The sequence below is a fragment of the Filicampus tigris genome, chromosome 22 (genome assembly GCF_054856515.1).
Source record: "Filicampus tigris isolate MCC_2025a chromosome 22, RoL_Ftig_1.0, whole genome shotgun sequence".
NCBI lineage: Eukaryota > Metazoa > Chordata > Actinopteri > Syngnathiformes > Syngnathidae > Filicampus > Filicampus tigris.
Window position 1 is genome coordinate 2310456 of NC_141238.1, and position 26702 is coordinate 2337157.

The 26702-nt window shown below is 41.0% G+C and overlaps 4 protein-coding genes across 6 annotated transcripts; 2 read left to right on the forward strand and 2 right to left on the reverse strand.

Annotated features, from left to right (window-relative positions):
* Positions 1-1928: 1928 nt before the first annotated feature.
* sult4a1 (sulfotransferase family 4A, member 1) lies at positions 1929-9367 on the reverse strand. Its single transcript, XM_086022813.1, has 8 exons — positions 9123-9367; positions 6917-7259; positions 6121-6251; positions 4258-4338; positions 3671-3797; positions 3486-3580; positions 3153-3291; positions 1929-2897 (listed from the first exon to the last, which is right to left on the reverse strand). Exons 2-8 carry the CDS (start codon positions 7083-7085, stop codon positions 2761-2763), a joined length of 879 nt encoding a protein of 292 aa, XP_085878939.1. The 5' UTR covers positions 7086-7259; positions 9123-9367; the 3' UTR covers positions 1929-2760.
* ttll12 (tubulin tyrosine ligase-like family, member 12) lies at positions 8918-17454 on the forward strand. Its single transcript, XM_086022811.1, has 14 exons — positions 8918-9129; positions 10672-10832; positions 11903-12101; positions 12323-12482; positions 12754-12887; positions 12990-13063; positions 13171-13287; positions 14340-14528; positions 15819-15930; positions 16117-16268; positions 16447-16528; positions 16643-16711; positions 16886-17024; positions 17161-17454. Exons 1-14 carry the CDS (start codon positions 8989-8991, stop codon positions 17310-17312), a joined length of 1881 nt encoding a protein of 626 aa, XP_085878937.1. The 5' UTR covers positions 8918-8988; the 3' UTR covers positions 17313-17454.
* A 384-nt stretch (positions 17455-17838) lies between these two features.
* On the reverse strand, positions 17839-22406 carry il15ra (interleukin 15 receptor subunit alpha). 3 transcript variants are annotated; one of them, XM_086022815.1, is made up of 8 exons: positions 21969-22406; positions 21175-21370; positions 20857-21065; positions 20042-20236; positions 19891-19938; positions 19684-19797; positions 19423-19510; positions 17839-19231 (listed from the first exon to the last, which is right to left on the reverse strand). In XM_086022815.1, exons 2-8 carry the CDS (start codon positions 21216-21218, stop codon positions 19159-19161), a joined length of 771 nt encoding a protein of 256 aa, XP_085878941.1. In that variant the 5' UTR covers positions 21219-21370; positions 21969-22406; the 3' UTR covers positions 17839-19158. The 3 variants fall into 3 exon arrangements, with proteins under 3 accessions (XP_085878941.1, XP_085878940.1, XP_085878942.1); XM_086022814.1 differs by having other exon boundaries at positions 21175-22406; XM_086022816.1 differs by lacking the exons at positions 20857-21065; positions 21175-21370 and having other exon boundaries at positions 21969-22393.
* On the forward strand, positions 21913-26188 carry rbm17 (RNA binding motif protein 17). Its single transcript, XM_086022812.1, has 13 exons — positions 21913-22535; positions 22809-22940; positions 23035-23151; positions 23214-23380; positions 23468-23580; positions 23706-23756; positions 23950-24088; positions 24154-24305; positions 24389-24433; positions 24761-24834; positions 24926-25024; positions 25089-25161; positions 25945-26188. The coding sequence occupies exons 2-13, from the start codon at positions 22818-22820 to the stop codon at positions 26040-26042; spliced, it is 1251 nt and encodes a 416-aa protein (XP_085878938.1). The 5' UTR covers positions 21913-22535; positions 22809-22817; the 3' UTR covers positions 26043-26188.
* The last annotated feature ends 514 nt before the right edge of the window (positions 26189-26702 follow it).

Consider the following 26702-nt stretch of genomic DNA (forward strand, 5'->3'; position numbering starts at 1 on the left):
CGCCATTTCAGGGAGTGGCCATTTTGCCAACTGAAAATGACATCACAGTTGTTCAGGGTTCAGGTTTCATCGATGTATTTGTATATACACGTGTTTATATATCTGTATATATCTCTCTCTATATATATTTAATAATTGTAATATTTATTATTATTTATAATATTCAATTATTTTTAGCTTTGCCTACTTCATTGTAGAGGTGGTAATGGAAAAAAAACCTCCTCCCTGTTATGGAAAACAGATATAGCTGACCAAATGGGACAAAATAATCTTGAAACTAAACAAACAAAGCCATCTTACTCACAAGGGCTATAAAGTAGCGGGAAAAAAAACAAGATGACAGCTGCGAGAAAGGATGCGACAGCTGTCAATCGGGCTTCGCTTCACACTGACAGCAGCAGGATTTGAATCACCTGTGATTGGCTTTTATGATAGATGGCAGACTCGCCATACAACGGTGACGCATCAGGGACCCAACTTTGTTGTCCTACAGTCCAGTGTGCAGCGTGCGTATTCACTTGAGCATTTTGAATGACATTCAGGACAAAGACATGGTCGTATAATATTACACTCTGAGTGGGGCCGTTTTGTGAGACATGCACAAAATTAGTTCCTGCACTTAATGTTGCTTTGCTGTTCAGCAGTTTTGTGCCACATCTGAATGGGATTTTTTGAAGCAAGCAAGCAAGTCCTTTGCACTGGGTGGCCAAAACACATTATGTGTTTCTTTTTTTTCTTTTTTTTTTTTTTTTATAGTTGAGGAGTGAAAGTATCGATATCAACCACAGGTTAAAAATTACAGCACATACTGTATAACTTTGGAGCTGGCCGCCTCCTCTTCCCTCTGCCCTTTGAGCCTTTCTTTGGTCGTCTCTCTCGTTCCCCTCCGGCCGGCCTTGGGGCCTTTTGTGGGGGTTGGCACCTACCTCCTGGTTTGGAGCATGTCCACCTCCCACGCTCCTGGCTAGGTGCCTGGTACTTCCTCGGGGTCGGGTGCGGGGGGCGTGGCTTAGCCATGAGTGTGGGGATGGGCATGGCTGCTTGCCTTCCCCGAAGCCTGGCCCACAGGAGTAAGACTGGGTGATATGGGGGGAAAAAAAAAATATTTTTTTTCAGGTCATCCGATCTCAGTTATTGTCACAATTTTTTTTACTATTGTTTTAGAATTGGAAGTTTTAAAGCATCTGACTGAAAAGTGTGGTTGAATATTTAATTCAGAAAATGAAAAAGACAAACGTGGACAAGTATTGAAACAATATTTACTGTACAGCCATGGTCCAACAACCGTTTTTGCACCATGAACCGGTTCAACCAAGTACCGGGATATGCCGGCAATCATTTGCCCTGGGAGGGTGAGAGTATAAAAAAAAAAACTTTGTGATTGCGTAATCATGACTTGACATTGGTTTTAAATTGCCAGCTTTAAATCATCTGTATTGAAACCTAAGATAGAGAGCACTTTAACATTTTATTAACACAGGAAGTACATTTTAACAACATAAAAAAACAAGATAAATGACAGCTTAATGTATTTTATAGCTATTGAAAAAAAAGTTTTTTCTCTATTTTTGTAAGTTGGTGTTGTCAATATTTTTGATGAAATTCAGGCTTCCTGTGATGCAATTGGACTATTTAATTTTAAAATGTATTCAGAAAGTAGAGCTTAATGACATTAAGACTGAAAAAACAGCAATGTTTAAGTTTAAATATGTACTTGTTGTACAGTGTGATATATATATATATATATATATGAGTAAAATGCCCACCTGTGAAGAAACCTGATGCTGTCAGCATTTTCAAAGCCAGTCTTCCATCTTTCATGGGTGACTTCCATCTTGTCCCAAAATGAATGCTGGCGCTTTATGGAAAGTCCTTCATGACTTTCATTACCATCTGAGAAACAAAAGAGCTTTTCTTGACTTGTGGGATTGGCAATATTGTGTTTATTTTGCAAAATACTGTATGTACATCTCAAACACCTTGCTGTATACATTGAAGGATCTGAGCTTCCTCAGAAAATACTGTTTGCTCATTCCATTCCTTTACATAACATCAATGTCGGTGTGTACTCCCGTGCTATATCAATAAAATTGTATTGTATTGTATTGTAGAATTTATACAGTGAAACAGCAATTCATACACTGGCTACATTTATGTGCAATGGAAAAATATGTTTTCTTTTCTGTCATTCTCTTGGTCACTGGCATGATACTCAAGAAATGTAGTTTAAGTCACTCTATGACATACGTACATATCAGTGGCGGGCGCTTAGTTTCTGACCTGGGCCTTCAGTGGGTATTTAGTGACCTAATCTAACGCCATCACGTCACGAAATTATGTACAAAAAAACCCCCACTGTATAACTAGGGCCAGGTTCACTTCACACAGGAAGGCCGGGGCCGGATTCGAACCCACGACCTCCGCACTGTGAGGCGGACGTGCTAACCAGCCGCCCACCGTACCGCCGGAAAAACTCTTAATATGTGCATGACAACACATCGAAGCTGATATCTGAAAAACTGACAAGACACACGCTAAGAAATGAAGACAAAAACTGTTGGAATGGAAATAAATGATTAGCGTTTCATCAAAAGTACGTCTGTGCTTTGGACAGTGTTTGGGCCTGCAGAGAAGACCCTGATGGCACTCCACTGATATACACATATATGTCACTACATGTTAAGCAAACCAAAGTATTCAGTGAATGTACAGCCATACAGGGTAACAGTGTTTCGCAGGAAGTGACTCGTTGAGTGTGGACTAAAGGGTGGGAACAGGCCTTCCTCCAAGGCAGAAATCGAATTTCAGGTTGGTATTTCCCATCTTCTGTCCATACACGGCATCAAACTTTTCATTCATTGACACAGTAAAGACGTCCTTCCACAGACCAACGCGACCTGCAGGGAGCACAAGATGAAAGGGGAGAAGGTTCGTATTTTACATGGGGGGGGGAAAAAATGATCCAGTGGTCACCTTTGCCTATCGGTACTACTTTATCACTTCACAAAGATGGCCAGGTCTGCTACCTCGGAAGGAAAGTAAATGGATTATGTGCATTGTGACTCAGGAAAAAAAAAAAAAAAAAGAAAAAAAAAAAATGAACGCAACCATGGTGTGTGACGTTTTCGGTGCAAACTTTCACTTTTCCTCACCCCTGCAAATGGACAGTGCCTCTGAGCTGCAGCACTGCTCAATGAGCTGGTTGCAGCTTTCCACCATAGCCTCATGCTGAACCTTGTCACAAGACACTCCCAGGAACCAGGCTAACTGCTCCACCAATGCCCCGAGATCCTAAAAGAAGAAAAGCAAGGAAGGTTACCTGTTATATTGTCTCCAGCCATGACGCAGATGCAGCGCCAGGCGCTCTCTTGATGGCACAAAATACACCGTGGAGCAGGGCTACTCACACTTTTTCAGCACGCGAGCTACTTATAAAATGACCAAGTCAAAATGATACTTACTGAGAGAGAGAGAGGGTATTTTACCTTGTACATGTCTTCATATTTCAAAAAGAGAACATTCGAGTCCATACGATGTTCCCAGAATTCTAAAACATGTTCAAACCAAGAACCGTATCCAACTGCAGAGAGGGAAAAAAACGTATACGAGTTTCCAGAAGTCTGCAGACAAAAGAAGAATCGGAGCAGTAAATGTCAACCCGCATACTTACGCTTGTCATTCATGAAGCGTTGGCAGAACTCCTGGAAGGATCCTCGGTAGCTCATGGTCCGGAGGGATCGATGGAACTCGAAGTAGGATACGACCAGGTCTTTGGGGTTACGAGCCATGTAGATTATCTGGTGGAAAAACACACAAGAGGAATTTGTTTTCGGGACTCCCGGCAGTGTAAATCGGTAATTCCCGTGAATTGGCTAAACGAGGGACCCAAAACAAGCTCGGCGTTTTCAGATTGTGTTTGAATCTCTTGGAACTTCCTTTTATCCAGCTGACAATAAAAGTCAACAAGAGGGAGCTGCTTGTGTTCACAAAGGTGGACGGAGAAAGAAAGCGGGGAAAAAAAAACGTGATCTCCTGTTCAAGCTCAGCTCTGTCTGAACTGTTGCATATCTTTTCATTTGAGCACTGCTATTGTTCTGTGGGAAACTGCAGCATTGGGAAATGTCTGGTACCGGGATGCATTTGTGACACAACGCAATCCGCTAATAAGCTATCACCAGAAAATAAATAACAGTGCACACTTCAAGAGTTGACATTTTTCATTTTGCCTGAGGAAAAAAAAAAAAAATTAAAACTGACCTTAGCCTCTCCATTGTGCATTCCCGTGGGAAGGAATCGGTAGGGGAGGTGACTTTTGATGAGACGCGGGGAAGTTAGCTCCTGCAGGAATGGAAAAGACGGCATTTCTAAATCACTCAAGCACAGGAAGATTTGACTCCAATCCCGACTTGTTACATATGAAATGGACGTGATGGTTACATGGTCGATCGTGGTCGAACGGTAGACTGCAAACTGCTCCCGTGGACCGCGAGAGTCCGGTGCGGGGGAAAGTGTGTGTGTGTGTGTTATTATTACCGGTATATATTTTGTGTTAGTGTACGCTACAGCCTAGCAGTCGGGCGTCCACATTTTATATTTTTTAAATAGGTAGACGGCTGCCTATCTGAATGAAAGTGTGTCTTAACTTGGAACTAACATGATTAAACATGACTAGGTACAGTAGATACCTGCCGTAGAAGTAAAGGAGTTCCCAGTCTATGACATGCTAGCCCCGGTGTTAACCGGCTCCGAGCCGCCGCATCTGCATCGCACTGAATCCACAATCAGGTAAGTACTGTAAAACAATAGAATAAGTCTTATTTCAACAATGAGCCGCTAACAAGTTAGTTTAAATTAGAGCTGAGATGAAGGGTCAACTGAAATGAACGCATTCCAAGGGAGTATTCGTTTGTGATTTTTTTTTTTTTTTTTTAGACATTAAATTGTATGAACAGTGAATGAAGGTTAATGTAAGTATATCAACTCTACATCTTTATATTACCCGCAAATATGCATTCACGACACTGCTCGGGGAGCATGGATGGAAACATTACAATGTACACAACATATAAATTCCTTGAAAATAAATTTTGACTATACACATTTTTTTTCTCTGGATAGTTGTATTGTATTGTAGTTTATCTTCAACCGAGTCATATTTTTTCCCCCTATTTTCATTAGGTAAAAAAAAGATTAATAATTACCGATATGCAAATGCTCATTCATCCACAATTGGCGGCGGATATGTGTAGCCAGTTGCGTTTTATTCTTGCGGCGTCCACCCTACTTGGGGATCGAAGCCACCCCGTTAACACGTCTCTGGTTTGGGAGCGCAGAGCGCTGACCAGTGAGATAAAATTTTGGGCCACAAGCTCAGCTCAGTACTGTATTTGAAAGAACAGGAAGTGAGGTTTTATGTACAAAGGTGACTTACTTAAAAAAAAATTAAATGTGGACCTGTGACTGATAGGGTGAGCAGGCTGTAGCCGCACAATAACAAAAAATATAACACACACGCATAATATATATACAGTATACACATTAATATATATTGGAGGTCTCGATGAGAAGTGTTCATATGCTGAAGTGTAAGTAGCCGATGGAAATTTCCAAGATGTGCACACCTGTAAACATGCAACTGGGGACAATGGCTGTGCACACTTTGCGTGCCTCGGTGTTGATGACCGGCTTGGGGAAAAAAAAAGAACAGAGTGTATAATGTATCCACAAAAAGTAGCTTGACTACTGAAAAGTTTACTTTACTTTATTAGATGGGTTCCCATGCTCTAAAATTGGGCATTTGCAAAGAAAGCTGTTTCACAGAGGGATTTTAAAAAAAAAAGTTTTCATTACCCGAAACACCAGTAAATGCCTTTTTTCCAATGCCGAACCCAGATTATGACGTCTGTGTAAGTGTGTGTGTCTTTACCTGAAGAGAATGCCAAGGAAAATGGCAAACTTGACACAAACAGGCGTGATCCAACACTCATCTGAACCCAAAGCTTTCTTGCAGTGAAGCAACAATCCCAACCATACATGTGCCTTGCTGACCATTTTTTTTTTCAATTTAGCCGGATAAGCAGAATGCCATAATCAATGTTAACACAACTTAAAATACAATACCTTGATGATGTCCAAGCCTGGTTGAGGGTACTCTAAGACAGGTAACTGTTCATCAATGTTCATCAGGCCAATTTCATCTGGGTCTGCTCCTTGACTCACAAGGTACACAACCTCTTGAAGTAGACTGGTGCCTGAAATGACAAAGCCAAAATGTATATTTATTAAAAAAATAAAATAAAATAAAAAACAAACAAAAACATCTCATTCCTGATTCACAACTGAAGTTGGGATATTATAGTTTTGCCTTAGCATATATACTACATGCATACTGCTACATAACAGAGTTTACAGTTTTTCTTTTTAATAATACTGCCAAAGGGAAGTACGTAAAGACTGAACAGCACAGGCCCAAGCATGGAGTCAGATCAAACCCGAAATTGTCTTTACATCATGTTCTATGCGGCCCGACTAAACACGGCATTCTGATTAATAGTGTGTTTCCGGAATATGACTTCAGCAGCAAAATCCGCCCGCCTTTATCCATCCCAGGGCCGCCAGTTGCCCCTCCCTCCCGTAGCCTAGAACTATATCTAAAAAAAAAAAAGCTAATTAATCCATTTTGTAATCACTCTTTCGGGCCATTCCTCAGATGCCGTTTTGATTTAGGTGTTTAGTGACGGATTAAAGACTAAAGAGAAAATAAAATAAAAATTAAACAGTGAAAACAAAATATGAGCAGGGTCTGTGCATTACGTGTGCGCGCGTGTTTCATCTCCCCTTCTTTTGAAGACTGGCGTTTGCAATGACACGATATTAAATGTGGCAGCATGCACGGTGGTGAATGAGTCGTGTTTACCTGATTTGGGGTAGGTAATAATCCATATGTCGCTACCTCTGAGGGAGAAGTTGGCGATTTCCTCCATCTTTCCTCTGCAGAAAGGTGGCAACCGAATCCCATCAAACTCAAAGTATTTGCTGTCATACTCAATTGGGGTACTTGGCGTGTTTACTTCGTTCTCTGCCATCGTAAGGTAAATTAGCTCGAAATCCCCGTTTCAAATGAAGAGGAGCGACGCAGAGGATGCTGCGCTAGATGAGGAATGCGAGGCTTCTTCGCTGCTTCCAGGGCGAATCATCGTCAAGAAAAGTGACGTAGTGTTTTTCATCAGTCCTTTTGCCAGGCTCAAAGATGCGTGCACCTGCGCATATTGCACGTATAAACCATATCTTTCGCAGCCCGTCATCAGTGAGCTCTATAGTCACACACATTGGCGTTTTAAGAATAATCTATACCCACATAAACACTGGTTCATTCACCTCTAGAACCTAAAAAAAATGTATAAACATTGAACAAATAAATACATAAAATACAACGCTGCATGAATCACGCATCCCATTCTAACGGCAGCTTGAATTCAAATTAGGAACATATTTTAACATCCTAGTATGATTAATAAGCTCGTCTGACTGAACTAGATTTCCCCTTTATTTGAAAAACAAACGTACAAAATAAAATAAGGTATTTCATAAAAGCAATAACATTTAAACAAAAGAATAGAGGAGAATAGGTCCCGCTGTTGACTGGAATAAAATACATTTCAATCATCATGTCTGAGACCATTAGACAGTTTATTATAAGTATTATTGTGGCTATAACTGTTAGAAACTCATCACAAAATGGCTTAACGTACACAGTGACTTTTTTGAAAACTAATTAGAAATTTGTCAGACCCAAATTCGTTTTATTTGAATTTAAATTAAAAGACCAAAAGGAGTATGTTGTTTGTCACTCCCGTCTAACATATTTTCGTTACCTTTAAAAATGAGTTTTATTAAATGAGTACACTAAAGAAATTGGTGTTTGAATAAGGATGAAATACATTATGGTAAAGAAACGCATTTTAGGATGTTAAATTACTGTATATCTATCTTTAATCAGAGGTTTAATGTGGAGCAATTACTGTTGTTAGTAGGAACGATTTAATATTTGTAACTCTGACATTGAGACTTTAGGAACATTTTTTTTATGTCTATACACCAAAGAGTTCTTGGAGCCGTTTCAAACCCTCTATTTTAGCAAGATGATATGAAAGTATTGCATATGTATTCATTCATATTTACTTTACTTTTATTAGTTTCGAATGCGTTCCAGATTGTGCAGCGGTATCACTACGTGTTTTGTTCTACTGTCGTTGCCGTCGTTCGGGAGCAGAGATACAGGGGTCGCGGTTAGTTTATTGACAGTCCTTCTGTGTTTCTGAAATGGCACGTTCCTCCAAGAATTGAGAATCATTTAAACTCCTTTCGACTCTAATTCGTATACACAACTAGGCGTGTTGAAATTGAAACCGTAACTCCACGCAACAATAAATCTTCATAGCCTATCCGAGTGGAGCAGAGCGCGCCCGCAATACATTTTCGAACGCAACTAAGATACACAGGCGCAATACAGCAACTAGGCTAACCACCATGCCTACGTGGCGGCCATGTTAGCAGGGGCGATTTTGCCCACCGACAGCGCATGGACATTGAATATACGTCGTAATTTGCTCATTTTCCCAACCGAATTTCATGAGGTTTACCATTTTATCAATTCCAAAACGGGCACTATTGATACAGAACATAAACATTTCAATTGTTATTTTTGGAATGTTATTTCAAGCTACTAAAAAAAAAAAATTGCAGTTATTTTTACAATGTTATTTCAAGTTCTCATAGTATATGTACAGCATATGCAGCACAATATGCCAGCATCCTTGAACATAGACACACGCATGAAATCCGTTGACGGCATTGCCCCCCCCTTCACAGCATCACCGAAGGCACGCGTCTTGAAAGGGGCTGGTGTTGTGTCTACCTACATCTATGGGTGGAATTAAATCCACCTACTTCCTTGTTCTCGTAAAGTGAAAAAAAATTACATGTAAAATGTCTACGATTGCTGGCGAATCCGTAAATAGTGACGAAGAAGAATTTCAGACATTCGTCATTTTACACCGCAACGCACTGCAAGGGTCAGGGATACCTGAAACCTACTGGAGGAGCCTCTACCATAAACTCACCAACGAGGTCAGTGACACGTTTTCGTTGCCCCCTTCAAGCGCCGTACATGTGGAACCTCTTCAATGAACGGCACGACTTCGATTTTTTTGGGGGGAGTCTAGCAACAGCTCAAAAGGAGAGAAATAATGCGAAATTTGCTTTGTTACAGTCAAATACTAACTGAATGAATAGAGCTGCTGAGGTACACGTTTCTTGCGTTGGGGAACACCTGCTGCACGCCTGCAGCCAGGTTCACGCGTGCAAAGCAATCTCACTGTGAGGGGCTCGCATGAAACGACAGACTACGTACGTGTGTGCGTAGCTCGAGTGCAACTGCTACTGATGTTTTGCAAGAAACAATATTAATGACTGGCTTCAGACAGAACCTCTCACAATTTACATGGTTGCTTTTTTATTGACAGAATATACATTGCTGAAACCAGTCAGTCCAATTTACATACTATACATAAACTTAGTAACATCTGATTAGAATAAAAAAGTGACAAAATTAAAAAACAAAACAAACGATACTTTACCTTGCAAACAAGGATATTCGTGAGCCTTAAACTTTTTTTTTTTTTTTAATTCTGAATGACATTGTTGCAATCCCACGGAATGAGGAAATTGACACTGAGAGCTCCATAGCAGTGTATTTGGTTCTTTGCTAATTGAAGCATGAGTGTTCCCATCCACATTGGTAGCACAACTGCCTCCAGTACGAAACGCCGTGAAAACTGTAAATAGAAAACAAGCGACATCGTGACTAGAAAACAAGCGACATCGTGACTAATTACAATCAAATGCAAACCAACACTTGAAGAAAATCGGTGAATGAAATGCACAAGACATAAATTCGAGTGTCCACAGTTCCATAAAACACACCTCGCTCCGCTTTCCAAGGGCTGTAAATTGGTTTCCTTTCCTCCAATCAAAAGCCAAAGTCCAGTGTGGCCGTCAGCGTCACCACTACAGATTGAATGTCCTGTCAGCTCGATGCACTGCACACCATTATTGTGAGTTCAACCGTGCATTTCCGGCTCAACGAAAGCGGATTAAAAAGGCGCAAGCGCCCTCCAGTGGACAACTGACGTACATTCACAGATATCAATGATGGACCTACTTTTCTGATGTTATATCAAGAGACCTGAAGTAAGTAAAAAAATAAGATAACGGAGTTGATTTGTTAAATTTACACTTATGGATATAAAATGTTCCCAACAAAATATGAATAAAATAATGCACATTTGTTTTAAATCTTTTGATTCAGAGAGTGATGTTTTTCTCCCCCATCAAAACGTAATGTGTTTTGTTTTACACAGTTTATAGTTCTCAAGGTCTTTCCAAAATGCAGCACTAATAGGGAAGTTAAAAAATGAATGAGCCACTTTCAGGTTCAATTTTAGAAAAGGACAAGTATCAATAAACCGTAATAATAATTAGTTTGGTATATATTGCACAATTTACAATGTTGCTCAATACATTAAAAACGTTGTGTTTTATTGTTGGGAGTGCACTATAACATTACACAATATGCTTAATTTGCAGTACCATCCATTCTTATCCTGATAGATTTATGATGCTGGGGAGGTGTTTGGAATCATCCAAATTCAAGAAAATGATGACAATGTTGGAAAGAACGGTGAGTGCGTGGATGAGGACAAGCCTGTAACGCTGCGCTCCAAAGTGGTTGTGAACTGCAAAGGTGGACTGCAAGCTTCACAGCCAACAAGGTATGGCCGAGATGTCTAATTGATGTACATGCACCACGCGCTTTTCTGACATGTTCAGGGCTCCAAACTGCCCCTAAATGGCACCATTTTGCCCCTAAAATTTGAGACACTGCAAGTGAATTTCCCTCGACTTGCGCATATTCGACCAGTAAATTTGCAAATGATTTGTTTAATTATATTTTGGGCAAATGTATGCTCCATACTTCAGTCCATTTATCAGTAATACTCTAAAAATGAGTGAACATTTATATAGCTTGATTTACAGTGTTCGCCCCTAAATTTTCTCCTCATGCCCCAAAAATTTCAGGTTAGGGGCCACTGCACTCCTGATAAAAAAAAAAAAAAAAGAGTTAAGACTGTATCCCTGATGTTGCAGGCATAACCAGTAACTGAATCATAAATAATTTGTGCATTTTGTACATTGTCAATTTTAAATAATGCCCAGTTTTCTTTTAAGACATGGAAATTAGAACCTGATTTTATCCTATGAATCAACAAAATAATTGACAGATAAATCAATCATTGAAATCATTAGTTAGTAACTAATAGTTCCAGCCCTAATATATTGTCATGTTTTTACCACAGAATACTTTACTGAATTACCTTTTCTTTTTTTTTTTTATCTCACACTCCCCATATAAAAAAAGGACTCAAATACTAAAACTAATAAAAACTCAAATAAAGAATTTGTGAAAACCCAAAAACAAACCTGCTATAAAAAGAAATTAAAACTAATTGAATTTTAAAAACACAAGACAAAATGAAACTAAAATGAACTATAATGAAAAATCCCAAACAATTATAAACTTGCTCACGTCATGTCGGCTCTGGAGGTATGCCGTCATCGGATGCATTCCCGGTCACCACTTGTTCCTCTGTAGTTTCTGCTTGGTCATCTTTATCATCCACCCATCAGCGCTGATTTCATAAAAAACAAAAACAAAATTCTGACTTTAAAGTCTCAGCATCCCACACACACACAGACTGCTTGGGGGTTTGCGTAACTCATTTAGGCAACCTAAGAGATTTTAATTAGCTCTCAACTAAAACACTGCACTTGGTGTCTGCAGTATTTTCCTGGTGGACCATGCCTGGACGTATCGTGTTGATCATGCTCGTCAACAGCTGGAGCAGATTCCTGGCTTGTCGTCCAGAATGGCCTCCCTCATGGGGCTGGACTTGCGTGAGGAGAAGAGCGATACTGATGGAGTCGAGCTGGTGATGGAGCACATGTGGCTGTACAACCAGACCTATCAACTTTCGCAAGGGGTGTGTCGAAAATAAATGGGAAATCTTTTTTTTTTTTTTTTCCCTTAAATACGCACCGGAAATTCATGCATACATGCACCTACCTATAAAGCAAAGACTCTTCGTAACTTACAACACAGGTTAAATTTAGCTCCTAAAAAGCAAGTCTCTGAGAATGTTGCCTGTACTCTACGGGTTGAGTGACATGCGCTTTTCTATTCCTCATATGCTGTGACGTTCAGTGTGCGGAGGAGAAGATTCCAGTGTGGTACATCATGGATGAGTTTGGTTCTCAAGTGCATCACTCTGACCAACCCAGCTGTGGCATGGCTCCCTTCTTCTTTGCCGAGGTCCAAGCGGCCTTCACTGTACTCTGGCCTCTGAGAGACCTGCAAGAGGGAGGTGATGGCAAACACGCATTCATACACAACACCGATTAAGGATAAAAAATATGGACTACTCCAGATAATTACGACTGCTGCTGTCAATGGACTTTTGCTCGGATCACATTCATGTGGGCTACAAAAAAATGTAAAGATGTTTTCGAATCCGTTTTGTATGTTCATTGGTCATAGTTGCACTGAACTGTAATCTCTTTTTAAAATGAAACGGTTGAGATAGCTGATTTTTTTTTCCAAAAGCTTTACTCATTTTGAATGATTTAATTTCACAGCTGAAATAACCCGTGACTTTGCATATGGCGAATCAGACCCTCTGGTCAGACAGTGCCGTTTATTACCATGGATACCTGCTGATCTTCAAGGAGTTTGTGAAAAAATCACAGAGCCAGCAGATTCATACTATGAGGTGGGGACCATTATTGTGTTCAAGCATAATTTCTAGACTGCGGAAAAATCTTGCTGCATAATTTCTAGACTGCAGAAATCTTGCTGCCTGTGCTTTATCTAGGCTGTTTTCAAGGAGAACAAAGAGCAACTTCCTGTGGAAATTCATCCCTCCACATCCAAGGCCAGAATACTCAAGTATATATTATAATATTAGGATGTTCCTTCTAATGTTAGTAAATCTCAAGTTTGCCTCACACATGGTTTCATTTTCCATTGTTTTAAACTTTATTCTTTGTCTCCAGGGTGTACTCTGAAATGTCGCAAGTGATTAACAACTTGACGCATGCGAGGTTTGAACTGATTGACAATGAGGAGGAGGCAGATATCATTTGGAGCTACGACCACATCAAAGACTACAGGTTAGGAAAATAGTTCCTCCGAATTTTTGGGAAAAATATTGACTGATATTGATGTTTGTTGCACATTATAGCGAAAGCCTCGGTCCTTTGACGAGGAAGACAACCCCCAAATGTTCTCCGCAATAATATGTTCTATGCAGCCACGATTAATATTGCATTTTTGCAATATAAGTTAAGCAGCAAAATCCAGCCATTATCGGGGCGGCCATTTTGTGACTTCTATTGACAGAAAATGAAATCACAGTTGCTCAGGGGGCTAACGACCAATCACGGCTCACCTGTTTTCTGAAGCTGAGCCGTGATTGGTCGTTACCTGAGCAACTGTGGTGTCATTTTCAGTCGACAGAAGTGACAAAATGGCCTGCCCCTGTGATGGACAAAAACTGGTGGATTTTACTGCTTAACTCATATTCCACAAACACAACATTAATGAGAATGCCATATTAAGACTAGTGGGCCTGCATGGAACATATTCTTGTAAAGAAAATTTTGGCGTTGACTTCCTCTTTGAATATAGTTTACCAAAGAAATAGACACCTTGGTCTATAGTCTGGTAACGGTGGCATACTTTTTCTTTAGTACACCAGTGGCATGAAAGGAACAACAAAATACAATTTCAGTCATATATCATAATGTCACATTTATAGTTTACATTGAAGTCAGCATAAGTCTCAGTTTAATGGCTGATTGTACAACCAGATTCTGACTTTATACACGTGTGGACAAAATGTTGGTACCCCTTCTTTTAATGAAAGAAAAATCAACTGTGGTCACAGAAATGAATAATCAAGAAACAGCTTCCATTTCTTCTTCTGCTTACTTTTGATCAACCATGTGCCAGTACCCAAACGTGACCACAGCCGTGCTTGCAGCTCCGATCGTATTTATTATTTGTCAGAGTTAAGCTATTTCAGTGACCATTGTTATTCCTTTTTAATTCTCAGTTCAACGTGCAATTTTGATTCAATGCTCCTGACAGCAAATCAGGAATTGCTTAGGGGAAGTACATACTTCGCTCTGTGAAAATGTTGTAACATCTTACTTTGTGGCAGAAAGCTCAGCGTGGAGCGACCTAATGTCATGCTTAACCAGTTTCCCTGTGAGAACCTCATCACTGTGAAGGACTGCCTTGCTGCCGTGGCCCGAAGAGTGAAGGGTGCTACAGATGTGATCCCGAAGACCTTCAACCTCCATACAGAGCTTCCTCAGTTCATAAAGCACTATCAAGAGAGACAACAAAGGTTATTACTTTTTAATATCAACAATCAAATTAAAAATACAAAATGTATGTAGTTCGCTGTTTTCTATATGGCCTTAGTCTTTTTCATTACACAGTCTAAAGTAAGTATGCAGATATAGAACCCATAAATGTTCATATAGTATAACGTTTCATATCATTGATTACTGTGTTTACTGTAATCTTGCTGGCGCTAACATCATCACACATAGATTATTAGACTATCTCTAGTGCCAATTTTACGTATTTTGGTGGAAGTACATCAAAGCAAAATTAGTTTGTTGGTTGAAACCAGATTAGAATGACCTTTTCCTCTACTGGAAACATGTTTGTATTTTTAGTTTTAACAAATAAGAGTCAAAGCATACTTGCTTCAAGCCCTTTACTGGACAGCTGACGCAAAACCAAATGGAAGCATCAAATACCAAAACATCAAAATGTTCAACAAACATAATTTTGAAAAGTAAGTAAAAGTAGAAGTAAACAGTAAAAATACATATGACCACGACTGGTCCTGAATTAACAGGACAGTACTGCTACAAGTACATATATTATTACGTTTAGAACTAGCAAGAAGTTGTCTCTCAACTCGTCATTCGAAGTCGAAGATAACTAGCGTCGACGGACTAGTTAGGCTAATCGCGATTAGCTAGAATGCTAATATAACCCAAACGGCAAACAGACAGTAATGTTTAATTTAATATTTATCTATTTTTAACATAACCAGACACGTGTAATTACCTCTTAGGCATCCAGTGAGTACAAGCATCCAGTGAAAATGGGTAGTTTATACCTATGTTATGTACAAAAAGCTCAAAATATTCGATGAAACCGCTCCTCGGCAACACGTGATCACGCATTCTCTCGCGAGCAGGTGCGTCAGTTGGAAGTCCCGCCTCTCGATCTCAAAGTCACTCACAGTGGCTAAATTTGACATTACCCAATGACAATACAGAATTAGGATGAATGACACCTTGAATAAATTAGGCTGTAAACGTTATTGTAGACAGTAAAAATACAATACAACAAACTGAATAAATATGAACTCACGATCTTTAACCTTGTAACTCGAATAACACTATACTTATGGTAAATTATCCTAAATTTGAATTTATTCACAGAACATCACGCAAGTATTTATTTCTAACCACTATTTTTATTTATTTATCATCTTTTCTGAATGCTTTGGCTCAGTATCCACTTGGCTACAGACGGATATTGTTTGTTTTTTTGCGTATTCGTTTTTTTGTATGTTATTGTTTACAACCAACCTGAGATTTGTTCTTGATTTTAGGGGCCAAGATAACCACTGGATATGTAAACCTTGGAATTTGGCCCGTGGAATGGACATACACATCACCAATAATCTGAACTACATAATCCGCCAGCGAGAGAGTACACCAAAGGTATTAAAACCAATAAAAGGACATAAGTACTTGGAGACACTCCAGTTGGCAAGCACAGCGATGAGACATTTCTTGTAGCTGCGCTATTGCATTGTGTCAGTGGACTGTTTGTCTTAGACTGAATACACTTGACGCGATTAAATTTTGTCCGGAAAATGTAACAAAGGTATTTTTTTTGTGCTTCAGGTTGTGTGTAAATATATCGAGGACCCAGTGCTCTTCGAGAGGGAGGACGTCGGACTGGTCAAGTTTGACATCCGCTACATGTTGATGCTACGATCTGTCAACCCTCTACGTCTCTACGCCTACAATGTCTTCTGGTTGCGCTTTGCAAATAGGTGATGCATGAATACACAGTGACTATAAAAATATATCTATTTTTGTGGAGAATGAAAGTTAGAGACCCAGATACCGAACCTGACGGATTTGGAGCAAGAAGGATGATTTGGAAAACTTACCCACTCTGGCGGCATTTGTCAAGCCTTCACTCTCACACATTTTTCTGAATCTCTTCAGACCTTTCTCCCTGGACCATTTTGATGACTATCAGAAACATTTTACTGTCATGAACTATACAGAGGGTGTGAAGCTTAAACAGGTACTTTGTTTTTTTAAATGCATATTAAGCCGAGTCATTTCTTGATTAGTTTGTCTTTATGTCTTGTTGTAAGATTAGTTGATATCAAACTGAACCAATGATCTCTGTCACCAGATTCACTACGATGAGTTCATCTTGATGTTTGAAAAACAGTACCCCCAATTTACATGGAAGGAAGTGGAAGTAAGTGATTTAGCTCTACTGGACTGTATTATGATGGGATGTTGAAATCATTGTATATTTTCTTCAAATGCTCATTTAAAATACAGCAGTGACCAACAGCGGTGGAACAGTCTTAACTGGCCAAGTAAATTGGGTTTTTTTTTGGTATCCATCATACTTCTTTTCCTCTCTCAGACACATTTGTTTGAAGCATTCAAGAGGCTCTTCCAGGCCGCGTCATCTCGACCTGCCCCATATGGTCTTTGTCCATCCCCGACTTCCCGAGCAATCTATGCTGTAGACCTCATGCTGAAGTGGAGAACGGAAGACAATGGCAAGTATTCGATCCATTCTTTCTACTACTACACTGTAGGTGGGACTAGAGGCATGTATTCAATGTCAATCCAGTGAGAGAAAAGGATGTGTCATGTAATGAAACAAATACTTGTCTTGTTTTAAATTGATGGCAGGTGAGCGTATCATGATCCCTCAGATTCTTGAGTTCAACTTCAGCCCGGACTGCGCCCGGGCGTGCCTCTACCACCCAGACTTCTACAACCACATGTTCCAGACGCTGTTCTTGGACCAGCCTGAGGATTGCCCTGTCACACAGATTGCATGATCACGTTCTAAACCTCACGATCAATATTTCTAACATCATCTTCTCTGCCACCTTCTTTTTCCCCTTTGTGTTTAAATCTGGAGAAAGTCTGTTTCTTGGTGCTTTTGGCGAAATAAACATACAGATGAGGTTGTCAAAAGTATAGGTATTTGATTGGTGCTTCCAAAGATAGACAGGTGGTAGAGTGGTTGTCTCCCACCCAGAGGTCGTGGTGCTTGCCCCCCGCCCCAGCTCAATTTCAAGAAGTAATCAGTTGAGAGAAGAGTTTCAGTTTCTCCTTGCGCAAGCTCCATTTGTCTTGCGACTCCTCTGAGGCCTCACATAGTGTACATTCCTCTGGGGCCAAGTATCTAAACCTGGTAGATAAAGTATCTATCCAAGAAAGTGAATCTGTCCAGACGTGTTGCGGCAATTGTTTTGGCTATAATGCATTCCACAGGGATGTTTTCATCCATCATCAGATAACATCTGGACAGGAAAAACTTCTCATCAGAGCCGATACGTAATAAAAATGCTGAAATTCCAGTTGAATTGAACACATATTTATTATGGGTGTAGTCAGCACTAGTGCAGACCACCAAGTTACAAAAACTACAAGCATACTGAGAGTTATTCGGCTTAGCAAAACTCTCTGTATAGTGCCTTGTTAACACTGCACAGTTCTGGAATAATCATTTGGAATGTATGAATATAAAAAAAGCATCTCATATTTTGCATTTATACACATCTTATGAAGTACTGCAGGGAAATAGCTGCATACAGGTAATGAACTGCTACATGGCTACTTGTTTAATATTTGAGAAAAAAAAAAAATGATGAAAGGCTTTGTGACACAACAATGGAAATTAATCTTAAAATGACCCGGTTTGGGGAAATAACCGTACAAGTGTCATACAGAGAATTCAGTGCAAAGACAATGCAGTGGAGCCTTGAGATACAAGTGACTTAATGTATGAGTTTTTCGAGATATGAACCGCCATTTGGCTGATTGTTTTGCATATTAGTGAGCAGTTTCTCCAAAAAGAAACTTCAAGCTGTTTATTGCCACTCCCGGTTTAAGTTTACGGTCCAACTAAACATAAAACAAGGAGTTTTATGTTTATTTACGTGCATCTAACACGACCACATAGCTTAGGCTGCTAATGCTAATGAAAAGCATCGATTTGGCAGTTGTAATCCTTTAAGCAATGGATATTTGAACATAAACAGTAGTAGACATAAAATAAAAAATACTCACAGTCATATTCTTTATCCTCTGCGAAAAGTGACTAGTATTACTGCTGAAGAGTTGACGTCTCCCCGGTCTCCATGTCAAGGTTAGAGTTAACAAAAATGTGAGTTGAAAAAACATTTTCGTGAATGAAATAAAACAAAAGTGCTTTTACAGAAAACCAATAACCAAAACTAGATGTTGCCTTTATAAAACTCACTAAAACCAATAATAATTATAGCGAAAATGTCCTTAGTTTTTGTCTTTGTCAATTAGTTTCATACATTAACACCACTGATTTAAAAAGAAAAAAAAGAAAAAAAGGAGTGCATGTTGAGCACTGCGTTTCATCAACTTTGGCATCTTTCAGTAAATGTTTAGAGACGACACTGAAATTTGCTCGAGACGTGACCCGGTGTTTCACCGCCTGCGGGGTGACTCTGAGTCTTGATGGGCTGCAGTTGTTCAACAGAGTGAAAAGCAGGAGGAAATCTCTTGCTAATGGCGCCTTCACAGTTCAAGCACTATTTTATATATATATATATATATATATATATATATATATATATATATATATATATATATATAATTATTTTTTTTTTTAATCAACACCTTTTTACGACCTGCTTTTCAATGCTATGATGTAGCTTCGTTCAGAGGAATGCTTTCTGTTGCTGTCTGCAACGGATGGCTGGCTTGCGCACTTCTCCTGAGGAAGAAAAAGGAACGATGATGCTATTGGAAATTTCGCAACAGAGCTGAGCAAAATTGTTCCCCTTAATCGTGACTGCAAGGCATTCAAAGTTGCCACTGTATAAATCATAAAAACAGCAAACCACTGGAAAAAGTCAGCTGCAGTACTTTTGTCAACAGTGTGCAGTGTTTACGCTCTTGGCTTACATTTTCTGAAGTAGGAGGCCGATTCCGACAAGCGCCACAATGGCGACTGAGAGGCTACTGACCACTGCTATTGTGATGATTCCAGATCCTGCCAGTGACAACGACTTATTAGAAATGACAAAGTTTGTTACAGTAGTCCTGTAAAATGCGTGGTCAATTTCTTCGGCTTCCCAGCATAGCAATGCCGGAATGCCGTTTCTTGAGCCAGACATTCCCACTGACAGAATGCCAGTGAATAACGTGAAGAGAGCGCAAACTGACCAGTCGTAAAGTAGCTGCTTGGTGAAAGAGAAGCGTCGTTGCTTGTTCCATTTAACTGTGAATATGCGGTGTCCGACGCATCTCGGTGTTTCTCTCCGCTCGTGGTGACAGCGTCTGCAATATACGGGAGTATTGACAGTCTTTGTTCGATACTTTGTCGCCGCAGCTTTTTATCTCAGTTTCTCTGAAGCGCCGTCGTACGCTCACCTGCCTCGCTGCTGTTGGAAGCGTGTGCGGCGCCTCCTCTGGGGTCCGCTGAGAACACAATCGTGTTTTACACACTGTACAGCATGTCGCTCCGATTACATTACTTAAACATGAGCTATTTCACATCCAAACGCAAAGTATGAAGACTTACGTTTACATACGAGGGTGGGACTGGACCACCGGGAACTGCCGGGTTTGCATTTGATGAGGTTGGACGTGCCCGCCGTCCTCAGGTAGCCTTTGAGGCAGGTGTAGCGGAAAGTCCTGTTTAGCTGCTGGCAGTCTTGCGGCGGCGGCTCAGTCAGAGGCCAATGAGGGATTCCCGAGCATGGACATTCATTTTGGCCTGAAGACACAATGATCAAATGCAATTGCGGACCTTGGATGATGCAAATTTGCATAATTAAAGCGCCATCAGAGCTGACAGCTAAAGCAACATTTACAGTATGCCTGCATCTATAGCCATTTTCACGCTTCAGCCTGTTGACATAAAAACTGAAAAGATTCTGGTGCCTAAAGGGTTAAACATGCTGAGTGAAATAATGAATGAACCAGCAAGCAAACCAGTAAGATGAAAAGATAAACTAACAATGCAGCAAAACTGGTAGCAAAGACAAGGGGTTAAACTGGATTACCAACAATGTCACTAAAGGAAGATGATATCCTTTTTGTTTTGTTAAACAAACGACGTATTCTAATTTGGACAAAAATGCAAGAATAATGGAACCATGATTACATTACCAGCATGCAGCTGCCCTTCCTAGAGAACAACTCACAATTAAACATGATGCAACAGTAATATTTTGAATCCAATTTCATATAATGTGTTCACTGATTAATCAAATAAGTATTACTCTTAGGTTAGGGCTCCACAGTTTTGAAAAATAAGGTCATTGCATTTTTAGTACAGTGCAGAGGTTGTGGGTTCGAATCCGGCCCCGGCCTCCCTGTGTGTTCTCCCCGTGCCTGCGTGGGTTTTCTCCAGGTACTCCGGTTTGCTCCCACATTCCAAAGACATGCATGGTCGGTTGATTGGACGCTCTAAATTTCCCCTAGGTGTGATTGTGAGTGCAAACGTTCGTTTGTCTCTGTGTGCCCTGCGACTGGATGGCAACCAATTCAGGGTGTACTCCGCCTGCGGTCCGATGACAGCTGGGATAGGCTCCAGCACACCCCTGTGAGGATAAGAGGTTTGGATAATGGATGGATTTTACGTTTACTCCCTAGATTTGAAAACAGCTATCTGTACTTTCTACTCCTTCCTTGTCAAAATAGGCATCTTACTTTTTCCAACTGCCGGGGGATGACGAGGCGATGCAAAAAGACATCAGAAGTCAAACGGCTTTGAGTTCTTGGATCATAAAACCAGGGACATGGAAACCAGGGACAGGGAAACCAGGGAGCACCCCAACGACAACAGCATCAGATTTGGAGAAGCCAGATTTCCCCCATTCATGGTCTTGTTCAATGTTGTCGGAGACTAAAAACATCAAGATTCCAGACCAGAATTCCAATTTTTTTCAGATTAGAAAATTTTGGGGGGAAAAAGGTGAATGCAGTTGTTATCACGAGTTAATCTATCTTTTGTTGTAAATTAACATGTTTTGGGATTGATTTTTCTTCTTCTTCCCAGTACAATAACTATGCAAGTTTATAGAGGGAAGCTAGTCCAATATTGTTGTACGTGCCAAGTTACCAAAACGGTTAGTGAATAAAATTAACCGTAAAAATTAGTTTTCACTTTTGCACTTAAGTACATTTCCGAATTTGTACTCTTTTAAAGAGTTGATTCAGTACTTGTACTTTTACCACAGCCATGTATTTATTTATGTATTTTCTTTATTTTCAACAAACATATCTGTACTTTACTTGCGTACAAAGTGAGATTTTAACACCTCTGTTTGTTATTGGGCTACACTGCGTTTATTTGCAAACTGCAACAATAGATGACTAGGGAAGGGGCATCGTAATAATATGATAATGATAATAATAATGATTTTAAATAATAAACATACAAATATGCTTTAAAAAAAGAGGGAAAGAAACAAATGTGAGCGTAGCGAGTTCTGGGTGCTTACCGCCGTCGGTGGCGCGCACCGTGCCCAGCACGCACGCGACGACACCGACCTCAAGTAAAATTGATCCCAAATCCATCCAACAGCTCGACGGGAACTCACAAGCGAGCGAGACTGCCAAGCACCCATGCTCCAATTTACTTTCACTTTTACTCAACCACAACAGTATGGATCGCTACACGGGGATCTGGTCGGAGGAGGTGCTGTTCGCCATGTTTGTAGTCCGACTTCCCCCAAATCGCCAACCGGAGTTTCAATCCATCATCCGAGCTGCTTATCCTGTTTAGGGAAAGAATGTGCAACCATTACACACCTTTGTGTTAAAAAAAACTCCGGTGGTATTAAAATTGCAAATGGATGATATAGAAACAATAATCAAGAAACATTGAACGTGGCTCAGATGGTGTCACCCGGCCGCTAGGTGGCGTGACAAGTTAACAAGACAACGTCAGCGTCGTTGACTGTCGCTCTTGGATTTTGCTTCCGTTCTGCTAGAATATGTCTTTTTGTTCAACGTGCGGCGAAGAGAAAATTTCATTCAAGTAATATCGACATAACGCAAAAAAATCGGTAGGTTTACCATTTATTACGAACTGCATTTTGCTATTATATTCGCTACGTAGTTGGTTAAGGCCACCCTCGCATACTGTGTTAAGCTAACGTTTGCTGTTAGCTCATTTGTCGTGGCTTGTTCGGTTTCAAATCTCTTTAAATGTGTGGCAACAAAACAAGCATCGTCCGGTAACCGCTTCATTACAAACCTGACCCGTGAATTACTAGCGACCACTTGTGTAATATGCACAGGCTCTACATTGTGTCCAAATAGAGTGACATTATTTGCAGGTAACAGCAATGTCGCTGTATGATGACCTCGGCGTTGGTGCAAGTGACACCAAGACCGAAGGATGGTCCAAAAACTTCAAGCTGCTGCAGTCCCAGCTGAAGGTGAAGAAGGCAGCTCTGACTCAACAGAAGGTATGAATAAGCACATCCGTTGGTGTAGTGTAAACGAAAGCTCAGGTACCACTGGTAAATATGAATGTGTTGGTAAATATGGTCTCGTGTGCAGACCCATCGGACGAAGCAGACAACCGTTTTGGCGCCTGTCATCGATCTGAAGCGAGGAGGACCCAGTGAGGACAGACAAATCACAGACACACCTCCACATGTCGCTGCTGGGATCAAGGTCTGCATTCCATTTTATTGAAATGGTAAACATCCCTATTGAACCTACGATAAATATTACAGGAAGCCGCGCCCGTCGGTTTCTCCTCCGGAGATGTGCTGATCCCGCTCGCAGACGAGTACGACCCCATGTTTCCCAACGACTACGAGAAGGTGATGAAGCGACACAGGGAGGATCGACAGCGGCAAAGGGAGCAGGAGCGCCAGAAGGAGATCGAGGACAGAGAAAAGTACCCTAAATGATAATACAAAATCTGTCCACAAAAAAGGCAGATTGAATCACCTTCTGACACCTATTTCAATCCTTTTTGCGCCAGGAAAAGGAAAGAGAGACATGAAGGAGGAGCCCCAAGCGGTTTCTCGAGGTTCCCAGCAGCAGACGAGGACTCCGACGAGGAGGAAGATTATGAGAAGGAGCGGCGAAAAAGAAGTGAGCATTTTTTGCGGCGCGTATGGTGTGAACATCTAAATCAAATCAATAAAATAATCACTGAACTATATATTTATGTGGAAATCCAATACGAATTGTTTGTTTTTGTTTGTCCATTACTTCAGGTATGGGTGGTGCTGCCATTGCTCCGCCTTCATCACTTGTGGACAGAGATGGTAAGTGATGGAGTATGACGGATCTTTCTCGATTCTCTCGAGTACACTACTGAAATGTGTAATTCGTCAAGTGTTGGAAAGAGAGTTTTAGTTGGATATGAGTGGTCCTATGTGCCCCCCGCAGTAGCACTGATGGAAAAATTGTGGCTCCCTCCATCATTTAAGTTTCCTTTCCCTGATTTACATGACCAAGGATCATCGGCATACCCATACGAGGATGAAGGTCGTCCTAGCAGAGGCTCAAAGGCTGCCATCCCTCCGCCCATGTACGAGGACTCGGACCGGCCGCGTTCCCCGCCCGGACCAACCAGTTCCTTCCTGGCTAACATGGGGTGAGTCAGATGTATTAATTTATGGTCAGCGAGCGTTGGTCCCGCTAATGTACCTGTTCCTGCAGGGGCACCGTGGCACACAAAATCATGCAGAAGTACGGCTTCAAGGAGGGCCAGGGCCTGGGCAAGCACGAGCAGGGCCTGAGCACGGCGCTGTCTGTGGAGAAGACGAGCAAAAGAGGCGGCAAGATTATCATTGGGGATGCGGCGGAAAAACGTAAGGCAGTCCCAGAAGGATTTTGATGCTGTGATACTTTTGAGATTCTCTCAACGCCTCTACTTTGTGCTGTGTCTGAGTAGCCGGAGCCGTGGCGCCAGTTTCTCCTGAGACTTCCGCAGGAGCAGGTTGGACCACCCTGTTGTTGTTCTTCTCTCTGTTATTAATTTGTGTTTTTGCTTTGTGGTAAAATGAGGTCAGGTGTAAGATGACCCCCATATGCACTGCAGTGTTTCTTTGGAGAAGAAAAAAAGGATTACAAAACACGACTCCCAAAAAAAATATTTGATATCGCACGGAGTCCATAGAAATGTTCCCAGATTAAATTAGGATTGTATTGAGTTACACGCCTGCACTTGAACAATACCGTTTGATACAATACAGCTTTTTTTGTTGTTGTTATATGCCTCTCTGTTGCACCATGGTGGAGTTGGTAAATGTTCTCTCCATTCTAGCGGATTCCAAGAAGTCTGATGCAAACCCGCTGACCGAGATCCTCAAAAATCCCACCAAAGTGGTCCTGCTGAGGGTACGGCAGTCACGTTAGCCTGTTCTGAAACATCTCTACAAATCATGAAGATGGACTCATTTGGCGAGCGCTTAACCTTTCGGTTGTTTAGAACATGGTGGGCCGAGGAGAGGTGGACGAGGACTTGGAGGGAGAGACCAAAGAAGAGTGCGAGAAATACGGCAAAGTGATTAAATGCGTCATCTTCGAGGTGAGCGGCGAAAGGTTGAATGGGATTGAACGCCATCTTTGGCTAAACGCGCTCTTTCCTACAGATTGCCGAAGTGCCCGATGATGAAGCTGTCCGAATATTTCTGGAGTTCGAAAGAGTGGAGTCGGCCATCAAAGGTTTGCATCTCATTGAGCCTTTACCAAATATTAGAGATGGGTGACACTCTGATTTGCAGCTGTACGCTCACATACTGTACGTTTGATTAGCTTTGCCCAACTAAACCTAATCGCATCACTTTGCTACTGCCATTGTATAACTGCTCTATTATAGCGGGGGGGTGGGGGGGGGTGAAAGTGTGCTGCTTTCTAATTGGGTTGGCCCAGATCGGAAACAAGGTGAAATCGGCCGGGCTCCCTGTGGTGTTATATCAGATGTGGCCCCAGCACGCCAGTCCAGTCTCCCAGCGGCACCGCGCACAGCCGGGCTTACATAACAACGCTGGCGAAGCAGGGCATGCAGGAAAAAAAAAAAACTGGTGATGCTAGGTTTTAGCAAAGTTGTAAGGGGCACCTCATCTGTTCTATCTTTTGTGATACCCAATAGATGTAGAAAGACATACCACAGCATTTGGGATCTTGTCAAAAAGCATCTTAATGTCGATTATGTCTTGCAGTGTATTTCAATGGGTAGTGGCATGTAGGCTCCCTCTAGTGGTACATGTTAGAAGCGCTGCCAAAGCACAGTTCAGTTGTGTTTAACTTAAGCACATTCACATTTAATCTTAATTGAATCAGTCTTAGATGACAAAGATTCATTGTTTTTCATCAATAAATGATCATTTCCAGACCTGTGAAATCGGATAATTTCTCACAGCACAGTGTTTGCAAATCACTGGTCTAAATCTTTATTCAATTATTTACCTTGACACGGTTTGACTGTTGCCTTCTGTCGTTCCGCAGCTGTGGTGGATCTGAACGGACGCTATTTCGGCGGACGGGTCGTCAAGGCCTGCTTCTACAATCAAGACAAATTTCGTGTCTTTAACCTGGGCGAGTAGTCGCGAGGACGTCATTTCCTGTCATGTACATACACCCTTTTCTATTTTCTCATTTGTGTATGAACTATGTGTAGGTTCATGTTTTTGTTGTCGTTCTGAGATGACAAATACATTTTGTCTCACAAGAATAAAAGGTTGAATTGGAATTTTTCTTTGTTTTGTCTTGGAAAGTCTCTCTTGAGGAGTACACTCTTAAGAAACCTACTTTGCCTGCTGCAATTTTGTCCCCTAGTAGCGTCTCCAAGGGCCAGAGAATTTTAACTTTGCCCCTGGTTCATTATGGGACAGAGCCTCAGCCTCATTCACAAGTTATGTAAGTGCACCGATGGGGGTGGGAGGGGGCCTCCGGGGGTTTTGTGTGGCAAGACGTCAGTTAGAAGGAATCCCTCTGGAGCAGCTTTAATAATTCAGAAACCAATTGGATGGTGAAATGAGAAGCAACCCGTTCAGGGCGCTTCACTGACTTGACTCTTTCAACATAAAAAAAAAAAAAAGAAAAATCCCACACCTGATTGAGAAGTTTACCAACACTTTTCTGTGGCGTATATCTGAGCTGCTTTACTGAAAAGACAAACATGCCAAATAAATGAAGAGCCATAATCATCCATTTGATTCACTTTTGATTCAGTACACATAAAAAAAAGTTCAACAATACTGTCG

Coding starts and splice junctions, on each gene's coding strand:
- sult4a1 (XM_086022813.1), bottom strand. CDS start 7,085: ATGGCAGAGAACGAAGTAAACACGCCAAGTACCCCAATTGAGTATGAC. Junction 6,252..6,916: donor TATTACCTACCCCAAATCAG/GTAAACACGACT, acceptor TTGTCATTTCAG/GCACCAGTCTACTTCAAGAG. Junction 2,898..3,152: donor GGCACTGTCCATTTGCAGGG/GTGAGGAAAAGT, acceptor TGCTCCCTGCAG/GTCGCGTTGGTCTGTGGAAG.
- ttll12 (XM_086022811.1), top strand. CDS start 8,989: ATGTCTACGATTGCTGGCGAATCCGTAAATAGTGACGAAGAAGAATTT. Junction 12,483..12,753: donor GAGAGACCTGCAAGAGGGAG/GTGATGGCAAAC, acceptor TTAATTTCACAG/CTGAAATAACCCGTGACTTT. Junction 16,269..16,446: donor TGGTTGCGCTTTGCAAATAG/GTGATGCATGAA, acceptor GAATCTCTTCAG/ACCTTTCTCCCTGGACCATT.
- il15ra (XM_086022815.1), bottom strand. CDS start 21,218: ATGTCTTTTTGCATCGCCTCGTCATCCCCCGGCAGTTGGAAAAA. Junction 19,939..20,041: donor TCCCACCCTCGTATGTAAAC/GTAAGTCTTCAT, acceptor TTGTGTTCTCAG/CGGACCCCAGAGGAGGCGCC. Junction 19,232..19,422: donor GGCCTCCTACTTCAGAAAAT/GTAAGCCAAGAG, acceptor TTTCTTCCTCAG/GAGAAGTGCGCAAGCCAGCC.
- rbm17 (XM_086022812.1), top strand. CDS start 22,818: ATGTCGCTGTATGATGACCTCGGCGTTGGTGCAAGTGACACCAAGACC. Junction 23,152..23,213: donor ATGTCGCTGCTGGGATCAAG/GTCTGCATTCCA, acceptor TAAATATTACAG/GAAGCCGCGCCCGTCGGTTT. Junction 25,162..25,944: donor AGTGGAGTCGGCCATCAAAG/GTTTGCATCTCA, acceptor GTCGTTCCGCAG/CTGTGGTGGATCTGAACGGA.